This window comes from Passer montanus, unplaced genomic scaffold (genome assembly GCF_014805655.1).
Source record: "Passer montanus isolate IOZ18808 unplaced genomic scaffold, ASM1480565v1 scaffold137, whole genome shotgun sequence".
Classification (NCBI taxonomy): Eukaryota; Metazoa; Chordata; class Aves; order Passeriformes; family Passeridae; genus Passer; species Passer montanus.
In genome coordinates, this window is record NW_024360608.1 from 140,692 (window position 1) to 160,011 (window position 19,320).

A 19,320-nucleotide genomic window follows, 5' to 3' on the forward strand; every position below is an offset into this window, starting at 1 on the left:
CTTCCACTTCAGGATATTCTATGATTTCATGAGGAAGAACTTTACTGTTCAGGGGATCAAGCACTGGAACAGATTGGCCAAAGAGGTTCTGGAAAATCCTTCCCTGGAAATATTTAAAAATCACTTGGAAACTAATCCTGAGTAATGGATTCTAAGGGACCCTGCTTGAGCAGGGGGTTAGACTACAAGACCTCCAGTGGTCCTTTCCAAAACTAACCATTCAGGGATTCTTTGATTTCCAAGAACAAAGACTCCCCCCAGGCTCTCTGGGCAGCTGCTACAGTGTTGTGATAATCTCACAGGGACATTTAATGTTCAATTGGAATTTCTCTTGTTTTAACCTAGGACTGTTGGTTCTTGTTATTTTACTATTTTCCCCCGAGAAAAGGCTGCCTCTCTTTTCACTGTAACTCTCGATTAGATACAGGAAGATACAATTAGTGCTCATCTTAGTCCCCTCATGGTAACTCCCTTCTTCCCTACACAATCCACTATTGCATCCTAGCCTGATATGAATTACACCTCCTATCCACCTGTAATCCCTCCTCCTCTATTTTTCCTCCTAACAGTCTATATTGTTGCTGTTGCACAGTGCTTAACAAATGCATCTAAGGGTTTTGCAACAAGCGTAATCCCAAGGATCACTATGTAAAAGAGAACTTCAATTTTCTTACTGTGCTGTGTTGGTGCCATGGAGGACACATTTTATGAGCAATTGCTATTGGCTTATAAGGTCTAAATTTATGCCAGTGTGTGCATCTGCCTAGATGGAATATACAACTAAGCCAGGTGATTTCCTTTTCAATAGGCATGAAGCATTTACAGACTAGTTCCAACTGGAAAAGGGGGAGGTTTTTTGAAACATTTCTTTCAACATTTCTCAGCGATCATCTTAGATCTTAATCTGCTAAGCACATGTGGGAGTCATATAGAAGACAAATCCTTTAGATGGCATCTAAACTTTCTAGAAATTAAGTGTGAATTAACAGTACCTACAAATCTTTTTAAAAAGCAACTAAAGAAATTAACCTGATGCTTCGGATCTGATATAAGAATATGTATAGAGTAAAGAAAACATGAATCATCAGCTAGAGATTTCCCAGAAAACTGGTGTTTCTGCACAGTATGATGACTGGGGTCAGCCAGGGCAGTAGTACGCCTACAGGGAACAAGAGTGTTCCCTGAAAATAGCTGCTGCTTCTGGGGCTAGGCACAAAAAAGGTAAAAGATGTGTTCTACACAGTCAAAACAGAGAAAGAAGCAGACCTCTGCTCACAGATGACTGCTAAAGCAGACCACCTGTCTCTTAGACAAAAAAAAAAAAAAATTCTTCTAGGGTCCAGACACCACTGACAGGAAAGAAAAAGATTTTTATGATCTCAAAATTTTTGAAATCTCTGCTGTTCTCATTGCATGTCTTTTAGGCTTTACAGGTACCAATACAATTTCCCTGACTCCCTTCCCTTTATATTTTCTTTGTATGTTTGATATTTTTCTCATTTTTGAGTGGAAACCAGCAATGGAGATATGTGATGATGCAAATAACATGAAGACAGTATTTTTTGAGAAAGCTTGGGGAGGTACTATAGTGTGATTATGAAACAGAAAGAAACCATGTTACCTTTGAGATAACAATTGCAGCACAAAATCAGTCTTATTTCCTCAAACAACACACAGGTTTGGGCTATCCAAGTCATTCCAATGAATCAAGTGTGGTCTTTTAGAAGCACAGCAATCAGCAAGATCAAGCCTGAGCTGACCCCTAAGTCTTCATGTGGAAAACAGAACGCCCTCTTTTGCAGCTCGGTTCTGTGCTTTTGTGTCCAGCCATTTCCCATTTATGTAAATGAACTATCAGCATTTCCAGTACAACACAGCCCTAGAGCCAGAAATAGACACCTGTGTTAAGGTCACAACAGAATTTAATCACAAACCATACTTGTCCTACCATTTTGATGCAGGAATAAGAACTGGCACCCAGAAAGGCTTGTGTAACTCATTAACAGTGACTTGCAATGCCTATCAGTTAGCAGAAGCACTTTATCACCATTGTGGCATATTTTTCACATTTATTGGCATGAAAAATCAATGTCATTAGCTAATGAGATATGACTAAAACAAATATAATTGCTATTATCCCCACCGAGGGAGTATCTCAGGGGAAAAAAAGCTCATTATTTTGCTCGCTTTCCTGTGGGGTGAGTGTAGATAGCAAGAAATATAAGTGCTGTGTGAAGCTGAAGCAGCAGCGTGTGATGTATAACATTTGTATGTCAAGTAGCCCAACAAAACAAAACATGTGATGACAATACATTTTGAGCTATGAATTGAGGGAATGGAAGCAGAAAAATTCACAAAGTGAAGGTATCCTTTACCAGTGAAGATGTGGAGGTAACTGAGAAAAGAACTTAAGAAAATTATTGGAAAACATTCAAACGACTGGGTAAATTGTCCTCACACAACCCACTAACAAAAGTAGTGAAGACAATGAGGTCTAACATTTTCTGGGAGAAATTTCCATTTGAATTCTGTTGCTAAATAATACCACTAAGTAGGAATTCTGTTAAGCAGCAGGATGTCTACTCTCCATCTGGGCAAATTCCTAGACCCTTGCAACCTAATGTTCATGGGTCCAAATGCAAAATTCACATTTGCTTGCCAGAACATTGATACTGTGTTATGGTCTTCCATTCTTGTTCCTTCAACAGTACTGGCATAATATGCTGTTTCTTTTCCTTCATCTTGAGAAGTTTTTAGCTTGTACTTCAGTGATATATAGAATTCCCTTTGTGGAATCTGCTTATAAACCAAAACCAGACCTTTCTTGAACATTTCTACTAAGCTGTCTTCATCTCTTACTTGCCTGTGTGTCACGTATCCTTCTTCTTACAGTCCACTCATGAAAATGCCCATGCCAGTGAGGATAAATCTAGTTGGCCTGGAGATATTGCCAGTCCCACAAGACTTGGAACATTTATAGACAGCTAGAATTTTAGAAGACAGAAAGTACCACTGTGATTTACCAATCTCTTGTGAAAACATCCAACCCCATTGCTGAAGCAAGACAAGCTGGAACAGGTTTCTAGGACTACTTACAGTTAGGTCTGGAGTATCTTCAAGGATGGACTCCACAACTTCTCTGGGAAAACTAGTCCAGTGTTTGAGAACTTCCACAGGAAAAAAGAAAAGATAATTTCTTGTGTTCAGATGGAATTTCATGTGTTTTAATTTGTGCCTGTAGCCTCTTCTACCGTCACTGGGTACTCCAGAGAAGAGTGTAGCTCTCTTCTCTTCATTCCCAAAGTTCTTCAAGTATTTATATTTACTGATAAGATCCCTCTTGAGCTTTCTCTTCTTTAAGCCCCCTGGGCCCAGTCATTCAGCTGGTTTTTAGAGCATTTTCCTGTCCAACTGTCTAACACTTTGTCATCTTGTCACTGAGAATGTTATGGGAGAGTGTCAAAAGCCTCACTAAAGCTGAGTAAAACAACATCCATGAATCTCTTCTCATCCATCAAGCTAGACATCTCACTGTGGAAACTATCAGCTTCATTATGCACAATTTCCCCATTGTCATTCCATGCTGATTATTCCTGATCACCACCTTGTCCTTTGTGTATCTCAGAGTGGTTTCCAGGACTAGTTGTTCATCACTTTCCCGGGGATTGTAAGGCTCATTGCTGTCTGGACCCTTCTTGTCTTTCTGGAAGACAGGACAGACATTTGCTTTCTCAAGAGATGTCTTGCACCACAGAGTGCTTTCATAACACTCTTAAATGCTCTGTTGCAGGTGTTGTGGTGATCTTAAATTAACCGCTGGGCTTTAATGTTGGTATACACAGCAGACACTCAAAACAGTCTGCTTAACTAGAATGGTATTTGGGGATTTTTCCATCTGTACCCCCAAAACGTAGGTTGTAAGGAAACCTTGGAGGTTTCTAGTCCAAGCAGTGTCTTCAAAGCTGTGTCAAATCACTGTGGTTTTGTATAAAAACTGTTCTGAAAACTTCCAGAAATGGGGACTTTATAAATTATCACAAATTGGATACAAATCCCCTTCACAATAAACCATGCCTAGCTTATTTAGCACTACATGTCGAAACCTGCCAGAAGTTAATTTTTAGTCATTTGATAGATGTCTGTAATTGTGTATGATTTAACTTTCTTGACCAATGGCGCCCTCCAGAAATCTGTGTATACCATGGTTGCACAGCTGCATTGTCTGCACAGCAATGACAGAAAGGTACATTTAGCTACCATTCTACACAAGAACCATGTCAGCAAGGAACAAATATTAAACAAAAAATTCAATATTTAATAATCTGAGCAGAACTCAATTGCTGGGTAGCATTCCCTGCATGGGACAAGCCAACAGCAAGGGCTTCACACATTGTACCTGAGTTTAGTAATTCCTTGCACAACCTCCCCTGGGGCTTCTAATGACACAAATAATTTCAGTGTAAAAGGTGACTCTACAGAGGATTACAAATAAAAGTGCTTATAGCCTACCTGTAGAAAGTTTCACTCCTATCATTCGTCTTTCTGACAGAAATGTCATTTAATGCAAATCAGTTTTTCTGTCAGAATAATACTTAAAGAAGTCCTGTCACTGAGAAACTGTATTCGTGATTTATGCCTCATTTCAGAGGGATGAGCAACAGCCTTATTACAGCTTCATAATATAAATCCATACAATACAGGGTTGCTATGACAACTGATGAGCCTTAATAGCCTAGATTCAAAGGACCTTGTTCAAAGCTGTCAAGTAGTGCAGTTCAATGCAGTTCAGTCATTTGCACCTCTAAGAACTTGGGAGAAGGCTATGCAGAAACTGAGTGTTCACTCAGGCTCTCAGGGGAGGCATCTGAGCTTTGCAGCTGAGAGCCTTCCTTACCTCTGAGCTATGCACTGCCAGTCCTGAGGCTTTCCAGCCCCCAGCACAGGTATCCAAACTGGTGTTTGGCTGCAGCAATACTGAGCTCCCCAGGCTGCCTGAGAAATATGGTCCCCATCCAGTTCCATTTATTAATATTGAAATATGAGGTTAAAAAGAGGTGAGACAATTAAATACCTTCTTGGTACTGAAAATGGGCTGCCCACCCCTCTAGACTTCTTTTCTCAAAACTGTGATCTTAGCTGTGTTTTCCACCCATATCCTCCCACTAACTGTGGTATTTGTCAGATTTTGCTGGGCTAGTTCAGCTCACTAACGCAGGAGAGAATTCTGTCTTTTTCTTCTTTTCTCTATTATATTTTTTCTTGAGATTCTGCCAAGGCCTAAAATGGCTTGTTGCAGGGTTCTAACAGCTTGTAAAAGGTAAAATGGAGGAGTAATGATTGGCAGGAATGAAGAGTTGCAAACCTACCCAGTGGTCTTCCCTCTGAAAACAGCAGCACCTGAGCTTGAACAGCAGCTATACAGTCACAGGAATATTCATATTCCCGATTCATAGGCTTGATTTCCTCTGAAAAGGTAAGATTTAAGTGTAGAGCTGCAGCAGCACTGAATCCTGCAAACAGGCAGGCTAATGTTCCAAATAATACTCACTTACAACAAGGTCATTAAGAAGACAGCAAAAAAAAAAAATTAAGCTGGATAGAGTGACACAAGACCTAAAAGCATATTATGTATGCTCTGAGCAAAAGAACACAGCTCTCACAACATGAGGCAAAGATGGCACAAGACAAAACACCAGGCACAACACTATGTCACAGAGAGATGGTAGCTGTGGCTGCTGCTCTTCACTGCTGCAAGTCCAGCCAAAACCTGAGCTGAGTATGTACTGCAAAGGGGCAGAGGCATACACAACATACTAATGTCATCAGCCACACAAAACACAGCAGGGTCTTCACTGTTCATTACCCAGACACACAAACAGCACCTCAAGTAATGGGAGTGCTTGAGTAAGATTCAGAGCCACATGTGTTACTCAAATGTCTCAGTTCCACAGGATTCCCTACTCCCTTCTTGTTCAACCCATGAAAACCAGATATTTCCAGTGAGAAAACTCCTCTGAATCTGGTTTTTTTCTTGTAATGATTCTTGTGCTCAGAAAAGGCACTGACAACTGCAGAAGCTAAACACAGCTATCCAGTATAGATGGACTTGTTTGAAACACTTCCCTCTTCAGTGTTTGAAAGGAAATAAGTAATGCTTATCTGACTAATCCAGTGTCCTTCAAATTCTAGTACATTTGGAAGAATTCAGTGTCTCTGCATACAATATTTCAGATTAGTAATAGAAATGAACTTTTATACATGCCCTGTAAAGTTAACCTACTGGCATTTTTTTCCCCTTGAGAAGCCTATTTTCATCAGACAATAACCAGGTGCCCTTTACTAGCTTCATATTAAAATAACTTTAGTTGTTTTATGAGTAAACAGGCCAAAGTGCATAACTCTCTCCTTTTTCCAGAAGTGTATGTGAGTGCTATTGCAAATCCTGTAATTTCAATAATCAAAAAAGACCCATTATTTCAACAGCTGTGGATGAATTCGGGAAGTTGCTATTGATGAGCTTTATGAGCATGTTTCTACTTTCTAATCAAGCTTCTACTTATGCAGATGATAAAGAGGATTTATTCCAAAATGATCTCACATGGTAGAAAATTCTGCCAATATACAGATGTTGCAAACAAAAATGCTCCCAAGTTGGGAAATTTTACTTGAGTTAATTTACTACTAAAGTACACAAATCTTTTATCGATGATTGCAGTTCTGGGGAAAGAAAAATAATGTAAACCATTAGACAATGTATACATGTATATTTTTTCTCTACTCTGCTCCTGAGTTTCAGCTTCCATTTTTTTTTCAGAATTTGCCCAGGGAGCCAACAGGCAGCACAGAAAGTTGTGGGGCTGTGTGTAATGCTTTGTACCACACCAAGTAATATGGTTTCAGCCATTCAATCTCAATGTTTCCAGTTGTCCTGGGCTTTGGGATGCCAGTTGTCCTGTTCCTCATTTGTCCAGAGGCAAACTTGCTTCAGCATAGTCTGTTCCTCACATATTCCTTGTGTGTGGAGCATTCCCATTTTAACAGCTGCAGATCACTCCTCAAATCTGGTATGTAAGGAGGTGCTATACACTTCTCTCAGGGAGGTTATACTGGGCAATGATTTTTTTACACTGTTGCTCCATTCACATCTGGGCAGGCTGGAATCTGTTTTGACTGGCACACAGTAATTCATGGATGTTCAGTTCCAAAGGGTTAGAAGCACTCTGTTATATCCACGCAAATGGACTTTGTATTGTACGTATCCAAAGATCTGTCAGTACTGGGTACCTGACCAGGCAGAGATCAATTTCTGCCAATGGAGAATTGAAATGGAAAAAATGGAGAAAAAAAAGGAAAGAGGAAAAGGAAGCTTCACTTCTGTTAAGCCAGTATTAACTTTCTGAAGAGCTGAGAAAAATACTGCCAGGAGGTATAAAACCCTGCTGGAGAGTCAGAAGACAGCAACCCAGCAATACAGCTAGCATCAATGAATGTGGGAACCTGACAATTCCCACACCAGTTTAATGGCCAGCTGGACAGCAGAATCTGTCCATGAGTAGAGCCTTGTTGCATGTTCTTCACACCTGTCTTCAGTGGCATGAGTCCACCAGTACCTGCTGTTTGTTCAGGTGTGCCAACAGGTGAATAAGCCCTGACCTGAGGTTTAGATAACCAAACAGACCATGAGAAACCTACACAAGCAACCCTGAACACTGCAAATAACAGAGTGAGAAGCTGAAAGTTTTTACAGAGAGCACTGTAAGCCATGTCTGGACTTCCCAGGTGGATAAGGGGGAGTTACACAGTAACTTCACAAATAATTGGAGGGGAATAGTTGGGACTCTTTTGGGAGCGGAAACTTGTATTAATAACAGCACGTAAAGTCAAGGTGACTTAGGAAATGGTAGAAAAAATATGGGTACAGATGTAGAAAACCTGGGACTAACAGGGAAAAGGCAACTAGGGACAAGTTGTTTCTTTGGGATATGAAGGACAGAGAAAGGGAGGGGTCAGGGTAAGTGGAAGAAGAATAAGCATGCAAAAAATCAAGAGAAGGTAGAATAAAAGGGACCAGTTGTATGTGGGCAAGCTGCTGGTCAGAATTTATCTGAATAAGCCTTGTGCCCCGCAGCTACAGGACATCTAGCCTTTTCATTAAATGTGATTTTTTGCTTGATCCTGGGGAGAGGTGTAGGGCAGGGTGAGAGAAAGAGAACACTGTAAGTCACAGGAGTTGTGTACACGCATGTTTTCATCAGAGAACTTCAGTCTTGATCTGTTGGAAAGGAAGAGGATTAGGTTATCTGTGTTCATATTGATAGGAATGCTGCTTGCGCATATGTGGGTGACAAGCAGTGAAGACATTAGTCTCTGTGTGGCTGATGATGTTGGTGCTGTGCGTATATCTACACCTTTGCAATGTGTACTCAGCTTGGAATTTGGCTGGACTTCCAAGAAGGATCAGCAGCAGCCACAGCTATCAATCCTAGATGGAAGACGTTGCCTGGGTGCTAGACTCCACCAGATTTGTCTGTAGAAGGAGAAACATCTCTCATCCCAGGATTCAGCTGCTTCTTAGCATTGTCTGTTCTCAAATTGTGTACATCCTGCTGGCAGGGTCTTAGTGCATGCTAAAGGACACCCAAATAAAAATGATCCCATGGGATTCACAGAAAGAAAATCTACTTCACTTGTCACTGTCCTTCAAAATCAAGATGAACCAGGGAAAAAGAAATTAAGAATTTGAATCTGTGGGGCTAGAATCATGGACAGTAAAGCTGGAATTAAGGGTTCAAACTGTCTTCCTGAAGCTGACAGAGGCTAGAGGAAATATTGCTGGTTCCAACATCAACGGAGAAACAGATCACTCAAAGTCAATTAGCAGAGCCAATACTTAAACTGATGACACTTTTTTCCTAGCTGAAATTGGGATAAAGTGTTGTTTTTGTTGATGTTTGAATTAATGGTTTGCATTAGTTCAGCTCCAGACAGGACTGAACACAGATGATTCAATTCTAAGTCTTCCATGATGGATAATGTGCCACAGTTGATAAGGTGACTCAACTCTCCACAACCAGTAGTGGACTTCAAGAAGCAACCCTGAGAAGTGAACAGAAAGCCTATTGATTTTCAGTAATGGATACTCATTTTGCTCCTTTAGTGTTTTAGAGCTTCTTAGGCACCTCATTGAAGGAAAGGGTAGTTTTTTTCATTTGGATGAACAGATTCTCAGGAATCAACAAGGGAAAAACTCTTAATAATCAGCTTATCCTGGGCTGCTTGGTTCATCCATCATTCCTGACAGAAGTAAACCCCTGGTTATTCTACCTGACAGGGAAAGGGTCACACTTGGACCCCAACTCATAGGAAAGGGCATTTGAGTGCTGGTATGGATATCGAAATTGCTGTAGGGGAAAGTCCATAAACCCCTATTGTGCAGTTTTTGGAACTAGATGAACACCTTTGATCAGACTGAAATCCCAAGAGCACAATTAATTACTGACAAAGTTTTTATCCAAAATAGAGTTACTTATTGAGCTAATGCTTATTACTCATCTTTAGTTTCAAAGTGATTAAATTAAAAATACATTTTTAAAAACATTTAGAAAATTGATTTTAAAAATGTCTGTAACAATTTTATATAATGAAATCTACCATCTTGTGTAATATTTTAATGAAATAAATTATGCCATGTGTTCCACCTTCCCAACAAGCTCACCATTGTGAATACTTGTTCTTGAATGCTTACCACAATAGCCGGATGCAGTGAAGACATATCCCACCAGGAATAATTGTTGATCATGTGGTGACGCACTCTCAAGTTTCTTATTTCCATTTATACTCCACAAAAGCTTCCAAAGATAATTGACATCTGTGTTTCTTATGGTCCAGGGTGGGCCATGATTTTCTAAAATGCATCCCATGGGTAAACTGTGTCTCAGTGCTATCAGGCCCTGGAGGAATGTTGTGTGGCAGCTGCTTTTGAAAAAGCAGTCATGTGTTTAGCTACATGAGGAGGAATTTTTTCTTAGCATTGCTAAAAGAGCAATATCTCACTGAATTTTGGTGTGATTTTTCATTCATTAAATGCTGGTAAGTTTTTCAAAATCTTCCTCAAAATAAGATCTGCTGTTTCTGAAAATTCTACCTCCAAAATTTTCTATGACACCTCCTATGACAGACTTTTGGAGACAAAGAGCTGTTCAGTCAGCCTTAACATGTTTTAAACTACAAACAACTACACCTATGGCAATTTTTTAAAACTGTAAAGGGAGCTTAGCCCAAAAATGAGGATCTAAGGATCTGAACAAAAATGAAATAAGCAGTATTCATACGATGGGTTATTCATACAAGTAGGAATTTACTTCATATTCAAAAGAGTTTTCTTCCCATAAAATTGTTCCTTCATATTAATAATGTGGCACTTTCTACAAGCCTGGTGACAAAGCAGGATTCAGTGGTGTTTGGCATCAAACAGAATAAAAGACTGTTACTGTCCCAAATACACTCTCAATTAACTAAAGACAATATTTATAAAAGCAAGATCAGATCATATAAAGATTTTCACTTTCACTTGCACCTACAGTCAGAACACAGCAGAAGAAATATTTGGAGTATAAAAGCAAATCTGATAGTGCCAGGTAGTGTTTTATAAATGTATGACTTGTCTAAACATGCCTCAGCATTTTATTGCCTCATACAGCATGACTTTTTGTTTGTATCAGATTGAAGTTCGATGGTTTTCTCTTTCACTTTATCTTCATGTTCTTTTAAAATCCTGGGGCAAAGAAAGAATACTCGTGAGAAAAAAACGTCAATAAAACCCACAAGAGATTGAACAAAAAATCCATTTTCCCAAGAGTGTAAAATTGTCCAGAGATTTAACAGAAGATGACAAAATTTTGTGACCTAACAAACAAGCAAAAAAGTACAATTATGGTGGCCGCATCACACAACCGCTTTTGTTCATTTAGTTAGAAAAATTTAGTTAGTGCTGATTGTTAACACATTGCATATTACACAGACTCAAAACAGTGACTTTCATTTCTTACTTTTAAGGCTGGAACAAAACTGAAACAAATCTGGCTGCCCAGACATTTATCAATTACTGACACTTTCACAAAATTTCACTAATTTCAGCAACAATATCGGCGATTTGCCAACTCATTACCAGTGTCTTCACCTCTGTAAGTGGTTCAGTGGGGCCATATTTTCCTGTATCTTTACCTCTAGCCTTTATATAAGTTTTAAAATCCACTTCTTCCTGTCTCCCAGCCCCCAGGAGAATTTGAGATGTAATGAGCAGAGGGGAGAAGGAAGCATATCCAATGTCCTGCTGCAAGGAGTCAGCAGCATCCATTTTCAAGTATATTTCTGCAAACCTTCAGGAAATTCTTGCAAGAATTATCACAGCAGCCAAGACCCTCAGCTTTCCTAGCAACAATCCAGATGTTTCTGGATCTATACAGAGTTTCAACAGCATAACTCTTTATGAACCTGAGCAATTCTCAGTCAGAGCAACAGGGTCAGGTGACACAGCAGTTTAAAAGCAATGAATATTTCACCACCCTGAGTTCCTATAACTAATAAACATAAAAAACTAATATAAATATAATATAACATAACTTAAAACTAGTTAAACAAAGAGAATTCACAACGTCATGAGCTACAGGGCAGTCAGGCACATAAAAAAACTCATTGTTGGTGTTTTTATCTTACCTAGCTAAGTGGAGCACAGATTTTTCCACATTGTACCCAGAATAAGCACTGCATTCATAGAAAATTAAATTATAATCCTACAATCAAAGAGAAAGACCATTTCAATTACTTCTGCACAATGTCTCACTCCAGCTGTAAAAAGAGCAACAGAGATATACTGAAATATGAAAATAAAGGAGAAATAGATTATTTTAGGATTATAATTATACAGCTAACTGTAAAAAGTAACAAAAGAAGTCCAAGTGTGCCTCACAAATAACAACTATATGCTTCTCTTAGATATTTGTTCTGTGGAGTGGCTTTTGATGTAAGAGCTCAAATGAAAAGAGATCTTGTAAGGTACTACATCTTGTGAACTTCCCTTATGATGATCAGGCAATTCCCACATCACTGAGTGCTGGACAAAGCAGGTAAAAAGAATTACAGTAACTCTTCTTTCATCTTTTTGTACTTGTGAAACTTTTCTGCACTTTCTTTCCAGTCAGCCTGCATCTTTCAGTTTTGTACTCCCCTGGGAACTTTGTAATTACGAGCAGTGGGTAAATGATCAAGTCTTGGGAGAGAGTCTCAGCTGAAGCCTTATAAAAGCAAAAGCAAGAGATCATCTGCACAAGAGCCTGACCTGGCAGTTCTGACGGCAGAGAAGTTTGAAAGGGAATGACAGATTACCCTCCAAAATAGATACCTGTCTACTTTAACAACCTGCTACAATGAAGGTCAACCACACTGCCTCTGTGGTATTACTACATGTCCTTTTACCCATCTAGATTTCAAATTTCTATTCACTTTCCACTTGTCTCTGTGTCTTATTGCTATTTATAGCAGTAGCTTAAAATTCAAGTAAATAAGTCAGTACCTTAGAAGATTACAATTATGTCTGCAGAGTTGCATTTGTTTGTTATTAACTCTGGTTACTGCACTTATACTTATTTAACCACTCTTCAGAAGGCATTTATAATTCAGTTCTCAAAACTTTCTATTAAGATGACCAGGTATTTCTGGTTTGGTTTGGGTTTTTTGTGGATTTTTTCTCTATATATTATGCTTCCAGAATTGCACAAATTTGGAAATTTTAGTCATCTTCGTGGAATTTCAGAGACAAAAAGTAGGGAAAAGAACTCCATAAATACAGTAGTTTATTTTAGCAGCTCTAAAAGAAGTGCTTCAGAGTTATCCAACGTCAGTTTTATATATGTTGTCAATGGTTATATTGTTTGTTCCACAGAAAAACAGGATTGAACAACATGCAATAATTTCTTGATGACCAGATAAGCACAGAAAAGTAGAGAAGGAAGAAATCAGGCAATGTTAGTGTTGAATAGACTTTTATCGATGTTTTTAAACATATGCAACATTTGCAATACTGCAACCCTAAGATTCTCTTGCTTTTCTTAGAAAAGCTTTAAGATAGAATTTGACCAGGTCAAATTTCTTACTAGCTATGCAAACAGAAACTTGAAATCAAAATGACACTCTATTTTTCTGCTCAGCTGATCAGAACTCTAACAGAAAACCTGCTATGGTCAGTTTATAGGTATTTCATGTCAGTCTAGCTGAGAGTGATACTACTCCAACATCTTCCCCACATACAACAGAGTGTCACCAGAGGAGAACTCTCGGTGATACCTTTATTTACGCTGGCATGAATCTAAATGGATTTTTCAACAAATTGCTTGGATGGAAAGACAACAAGTTAAACTAAATTGATAATGAGTACTTAATTCTCTCAGTCTAGCAAAAAGGTTCTTATCTGAAAGAGGAGATAGTCTGGAAATACAACATGCCATTTCTCTGATTCAAAGAGGAAGCTTTAATTGATAGAATACACAAGGAGCACAAACTAGGAGCAGGCAGGACACATATAATTATTAAGCTAGGAAATGCCATCCATCTCCATCCAGGAACAAACTGAACCTTGGAGACCACTGGCAATTACTTCATTTTAAAAACTTACCGACAAATCAGCAGAATAGGGAGGAAAATTAAGTATTACCAGAGGGAGCTGGGCAATTTTCTGTCCTGTAAAGTACCATGCTCTGAGAATAGCTGTCTCATTGGCAGTATTTGTGTAAGAATGGCACTGACAGGCTGCCAAATTAGGCACTATGAATACACAGAAACAGTCTTCATTCCATGAAGCACATATACTCTGCAAAGCCAAGGCAGAGCAGGCATTATCTTATTTTATCGTTGGGGAACAGTGATAGAGAAGGATTTATGGACCCATTTAAGATCACTCAGGAAGTATGTGCGGGCCAACATAAAATCATGTGGATATAAGTATGCCATAAGGCATTTTATTAAAATAATTGGCAGTGCTTACACTTCTGTACTCAAACAGAACATTGTCTGTTCCTGGACACTCACAATATGATCTGAATAGTCTCTCTTGTTGTGTTCATATGAACTCTTGATCACTGAATCAAGCTAAGCTAAAGAGAAATTTGGAGTGTTCCTTCTGGGTCCTCTGCTAAAACAAGTCAAATGGACTTCCACAACCCCTGTGCTCATTCCATTATTCCTTTTTACAGGGTATAACAAACACACTGGAACTACAAGTCTTCTCAAATGACTACTCCCTTCAGGCTGCCATTATTCCTTTTAAAAATTAATTGTGCTGCCCGCCTTACAGAGAAGTTATGTGACAAGGGCATTATAATGGAAGCCCTTGGGTTTCTGACCAAAGCTGTAGTACAGCAGAATGCGTGTAGGATGTGGGACTGAAGTAATGCAAGGGTTAATACAGCTGGACTGAAATGTCCCCTGAAAATACATGTTCCTTTCTGACTATAGAAAAAGCTCGGTAAAACCAATCTCATCCTGTGAGACATTGAAACAGTCCTTAAAAATACTGGACTTCAGGACCAACAGGCTAAACTGATTCTTTGCACAACAAGAGCTTGTTTTCACCAAATATGGCTATACAAATTAGTATCAGCTCAGCACCTAGCCCTGTGTATTTGGGATCATTTGTGAGTAATTCATGGGATTATTCACAAAATAAGTAACTCAGCTGCATACTAACAGAGACAGTGGTATGTGGTTTCACAGGACTTACATGGCCATTTAGCAAGAATTAATATTTCATTAAAATTCATGGTTATTATTAGCTCAGCAAGCAAATTATTATAATTTAATTATATCTATGCTACTTTTCAACTAATCCATTGCCATTAATCACTCCTTCTCTTAACTACCTCAGGCAGCACATTCAAGCATTCAAGTGAGTCATTCAGATCCATTCACTAGATTATAACCATCTTATTTGACAACTTTTTGTTTTACTTATGCAAAACATTTTATTTTCTCACATGACATGTTAGAATTAATAGCCTGGTGGGCTGTGAGCTCTATATACTTGAGTGATTCATCTTTGTTTTACTAGTACAGTCTTTTTAGAGCAAGATGGCATGCAAGACACCTACTCTCTGTCCATTTAGCATTTATGTGTCACTTGTTTTTTCACACAAGGATTCAGTGCTACACCCTGGTCTCCCTCCTAGCTTTCAAGGTCTCAAAGTTATCTGCTTTCCACACACAAGAAAATAAAGCTGATTTCCTAAAGGGAGATCCTTTGGGGGATAGAGTTCAAGGCTGATAAACCTCTTTGACAAAAACCAAATAATGGACACAAACCTGAATAGGGAGGTATAATTTCAAAAGGCTATGTGAATCATTGAAATCAGATAAAGAGAGATCTGGCCCTAAATCTTTCAGTTACAGAGAGGTGCCTAGCAGTAACCCTTCCTGAAAGAACAATTCAGCTGCACTTCAAAATTTGAAAACACCCTTTTTATTACTGGCAGTAAATCTATTTTGAAAGGTAAAAGAGGTAAATATGTGAAATCCAGCACACTGTCTAATTTAGGTATATTCCTACCAATTTGGTGAATATTTCAGCAATATTTCAATTTCTTACTTCTAAATAAATGAACATTCTGCAGACATTCATGTTTCAACTATAAGCACTGTAAAAAGAGATTCAAAGGAAAAATTGATGGGCATGGTGCACAAGAATATAAACAAGTATCTGGTATTTGCAGTCCCTTGATTGCTTAAATTATGCTCATGGATCACCAGTGCTCTGGTAGATGCAGACTGTTAACTCTGCTTATTTTATCTCCTTGATGGAAAGTTACTAAAAGTAAACATGTTTTCTACTCCTACCACAGGAGTAACAGATGGTATTCTTTGGTTTTACAGGAGGTAGGAGGGAGAAAAGATCCCCAAATTATCTCTATGTTAAGAATCCTTTCACTGGGAAAAGGGAGGAAAAAAGAGAGAGAAAAGAAGCAGCAAGGGAAAAAATAGAGAAAAAGAGACAAAAAAGAGAGGCGAGACACAATGAGAGTGAATTATTAAATATTTTTCTTCTCCACTCACTTTTTGGTTTGGTTTAGGGTTTTTTATTTGATTGCTTTGGTTTTAGGGTGTTCTCTTTATCTAGGCAGTGTTGTAAGTACTATAATTATCAGCACTTACATCACTGAAAGCTGAATTGAAGAGTGTGATGGGGTTCCTAATCCTTAAAGATACCTACCTGACTAAGATTAAACTGTACTTCTATATATTTAGACACATTGAGACTCCATTTCGAAACCTTCACCTTCAAGCCTTGTAAGGAGCTCCCAAAGTACAGTACCTTTGCAAGATGGTCTCCTATTCCCATCGGGACCTCACGCTCCTTTTCGTTATCGGTTTTGTTACCCAATAAAAGAACAGGCACGTTCTCTCCAGTTGCCTCCTGCAGAATAAACAGCAAATATCAACTGAAGTGTTGAATTCAAAAGATCACAGATGAAGAGAATAAAAGCTAACAAACGTCACACTCTAACAAGACATTTAAGACTTCACACAAACTAGGGACATACTACTTTGCTTACAAACATGTCAGGAATTGAAGCTGGATAAAAGACATGAAAAAGACATAATGCTAAGATTACACTGACTAGGGATTTTTTTTAAATAACAGCACAGAAGCTCATTAGACTTCATATTAAAATGGGAGAGAGAAAACCACCATGCTACACAGGCTCAGATATTATGTGTTTACAGCCACTGCTTTTCTAATTACATGGCCAGAAAAAAAAATGGCCACACCTGGGTACTATTATGCCAAATGAATTACACGAAATAGTGAAGAAATACATAGAATAGGCCCCCCAAAATACAGAGAGTAGACAGAAATCAAAATCTATTCTGAAAAGAGTTATAATTATCACAGTGAGCTTTCATTAGCTGGGCTGAGTGCTACAGCAGTGAAGGGACTTGGCAGTATGTCCAACTTAGCAACAGTTTGCAGCAAACAAAAATCAGTTAGTAAAGAAGAGTGAACAGCTTGGAAAATACTTTTGACCACAATATTTCATTTTTCTGAATCAAAATCAGCAATGCTCCTCTAGCTTTTACCATACTGAATTAAAACATGCCACTGATTTATTAAGACCATATAATTAGCAAGGGCCTGTTCTTCCCAAATGCATGCTAAGAGTACTTCATTAAGGCTACTCATATCTGGAATAACTATGAGTGTTTGGAGGCATTTAAATGACTGAGTCCTAATCTGAACTCCCAAAGCCACCTCTTGCCTATTCTGGAAATATAATAGTATATACTAATAATAATAATAATCATCATATATATAATCATATTATAATAATAGTGTGTTATACTAGAGCACATGCCAAATAAAATCAGACTAAATGATCTTTGCATATTGATTTGTCCCTTACTTTTTCAGTGTGCTAACAGGAAGTCACACTTCATTCTTGCTACAAGTCAGCCCTTTCTGGCAGCTGCCTCAGTTTTATTTTTACTCTGTTCTGGCCACAAGCAAATTCCGTTGCTTACGCTCTTAATATGTTTTAATTTTTAATTAATTGCTGTCACTGGACTATGGACTATGATTTCCTTTTCATGTGGTGATCATCCTTTCATCCTTTTGAAAGGATGATCCCCAGGAAACGGAACTGTCTTTCACAAGGCAGTTTCACAGCAGTAATGTAGATTACATAGTTCTAAGTCTATGGCTTATGTTCACAATATAGTCTATTTTCCATGAGCTATGCACTTGGTTATCAAATGCTAGTGATCATCAGTGATCACCAGATCACCACCACTGATCCAAAACACCTCTCAGTGCTAGCAGTGATCCAGTGGGGGTCATCAGCTGAGCTCTCTTCATGAGAAATCAGAGGACACCAGGCTGGGATTTTCCCACCACTCATCCTAAGTCCTTAAAACCCTGGAACTATGATTTTTTTTCCATAGAGATAGAGATGAAAAACAACTTCACTGGCAACAGTGTAGACCAAACTCACAAGCAAAAATGTAATTGTGACAACACAAGAAAGATGGTGCTCTCTGTTTTACCCTGCTAACCCTTGTTCAGAAGAAGGTAGAGAATGACACCAGGGTTTGGATTTCAAGTTATGCCCAGTTACCTCAATGCTTATCAGCCACTGCTTGACAGCTGTGAATGTGTCTTTTGCTGTTATGTCATACATCACAATGACCCCATCAGCTTTTCTGAAAAACTGCTTGGTAATGCTTCGGTACCTACAAGCAAGAATCTGATTACAGCTCTCTTCAACAGAAGCAACAATCTGACAAGTTAAAATTTATAGTAATTCCTCCGTATAAAGGCAAATAAATTATTTGGAAAAAAAAATTAATAGGATTTTTTAAAAGAAAGTGTTTGGAAAAGCTCCCCTTGCCTTCTTTAACTGACTCTGGGTTAGGTAGGATAATTAGCTGCATATCTCACCTTTTCTCACCTCTTTCATTTTAAGCTTGGAGCAGAAATTTCCCCCTCACTAAGTGCTCTTCTAAAGCTAGCTAGGTTTTTGGAGACCTTTTTCCAAAGCTTCATGTAGAAAACACAGATTGTCATTATCATCCTTGTTTTTAGTAACAGTAATAGTAATAGAAAATTACACAATAGGTGAGGAGATTGGGAAGGAAATTACCACTGAAATCTTAAAAAAACCTGGAGCTCTACTACAGTGGTATTTCTTTAGTAAAAAAACAAACAAACAAACAAACAAAAAAAAAAACAAAAAAAAAAACCAAAACAAACCAAAAATCATCTTTTTTAACCATTAAGGTATTTTCTGCTATAGGAATAATTCCAGGTGAATTTTAAAATCAGTCTTCCTCCTAAAGAAACAGTGCAACTAAACGTTTTTGAGCTTACTTAGTGCTGCAAGGGAATGAGCTAAACTGTGAATCCACTGGCACTATTAGGAATGCTCCTGTATTTGTACCTCTCACAAGAAGCAGGATTAGGTACACACTTAATAATATTCAAACAGATGATTCAAGGAAGTGAGACCTTAAAATGCGTACAGGTTTTGACTGGCATGGAGTTGAATTTCATTATACTGTCTTCATTTCAAACAAGGAGTTTTGCCACTTCCATCCCTCCAATTCCCTCCTCCACCCCAGAGATGAGGGAGTGAGAGAGCAGCTACACAGCTGGGCTGAGTCCCAGGGGTGAAGCATAAGAGAGCTTTCCTCACCGTTCCTGGCCAGCTGTGTCCCAGAGCTGCAGCGCTACCTGGGTGCGATCCACTGTGACAGTTCTCACGTTGTAATCCACACCTG

General features: G+C 38.6%; 1 protein-coding gene across 1 annotated transcript in view; it reads right to left on the reverse strand.

Moving 5' to 3' along the window:
* Positions 1-9,836: 9,836 nt before the first annotated feature.
* Positions 9,837-19,320, reverse strand: part of CRACR2A (calcium release activated channel regulator 2A) — a 52,777-nt gene continuing 43,293 nt past the window's right edge. Inside the window, exons 14-18 of the mRNA XM_039699697.1 lie at positions 19,236-19,317; positions 18,159-18,273; positions 16,358-16,459; positions 11,716-11,792; positions 9,837-10,774 (exon numbers count right to left, since the gene is read on the reverse strand). Coding sequence (XP_039555631.1) covers positions 10,684-10,774; positions 11,716-11,792; positions 16,358-16,459; positions 18,159-18,273; positions 19,236-19,317 — 467 coding nt within the window. The 3' untranslated portion in view covers positions 9,837-10,683. The remainder of the gene's footprint in view (positions 10,775-11,715; positions 11,793-16,357; positions 16,460-18,158; positions 18,274-19,235; positions 19,318-19,320) is intronic.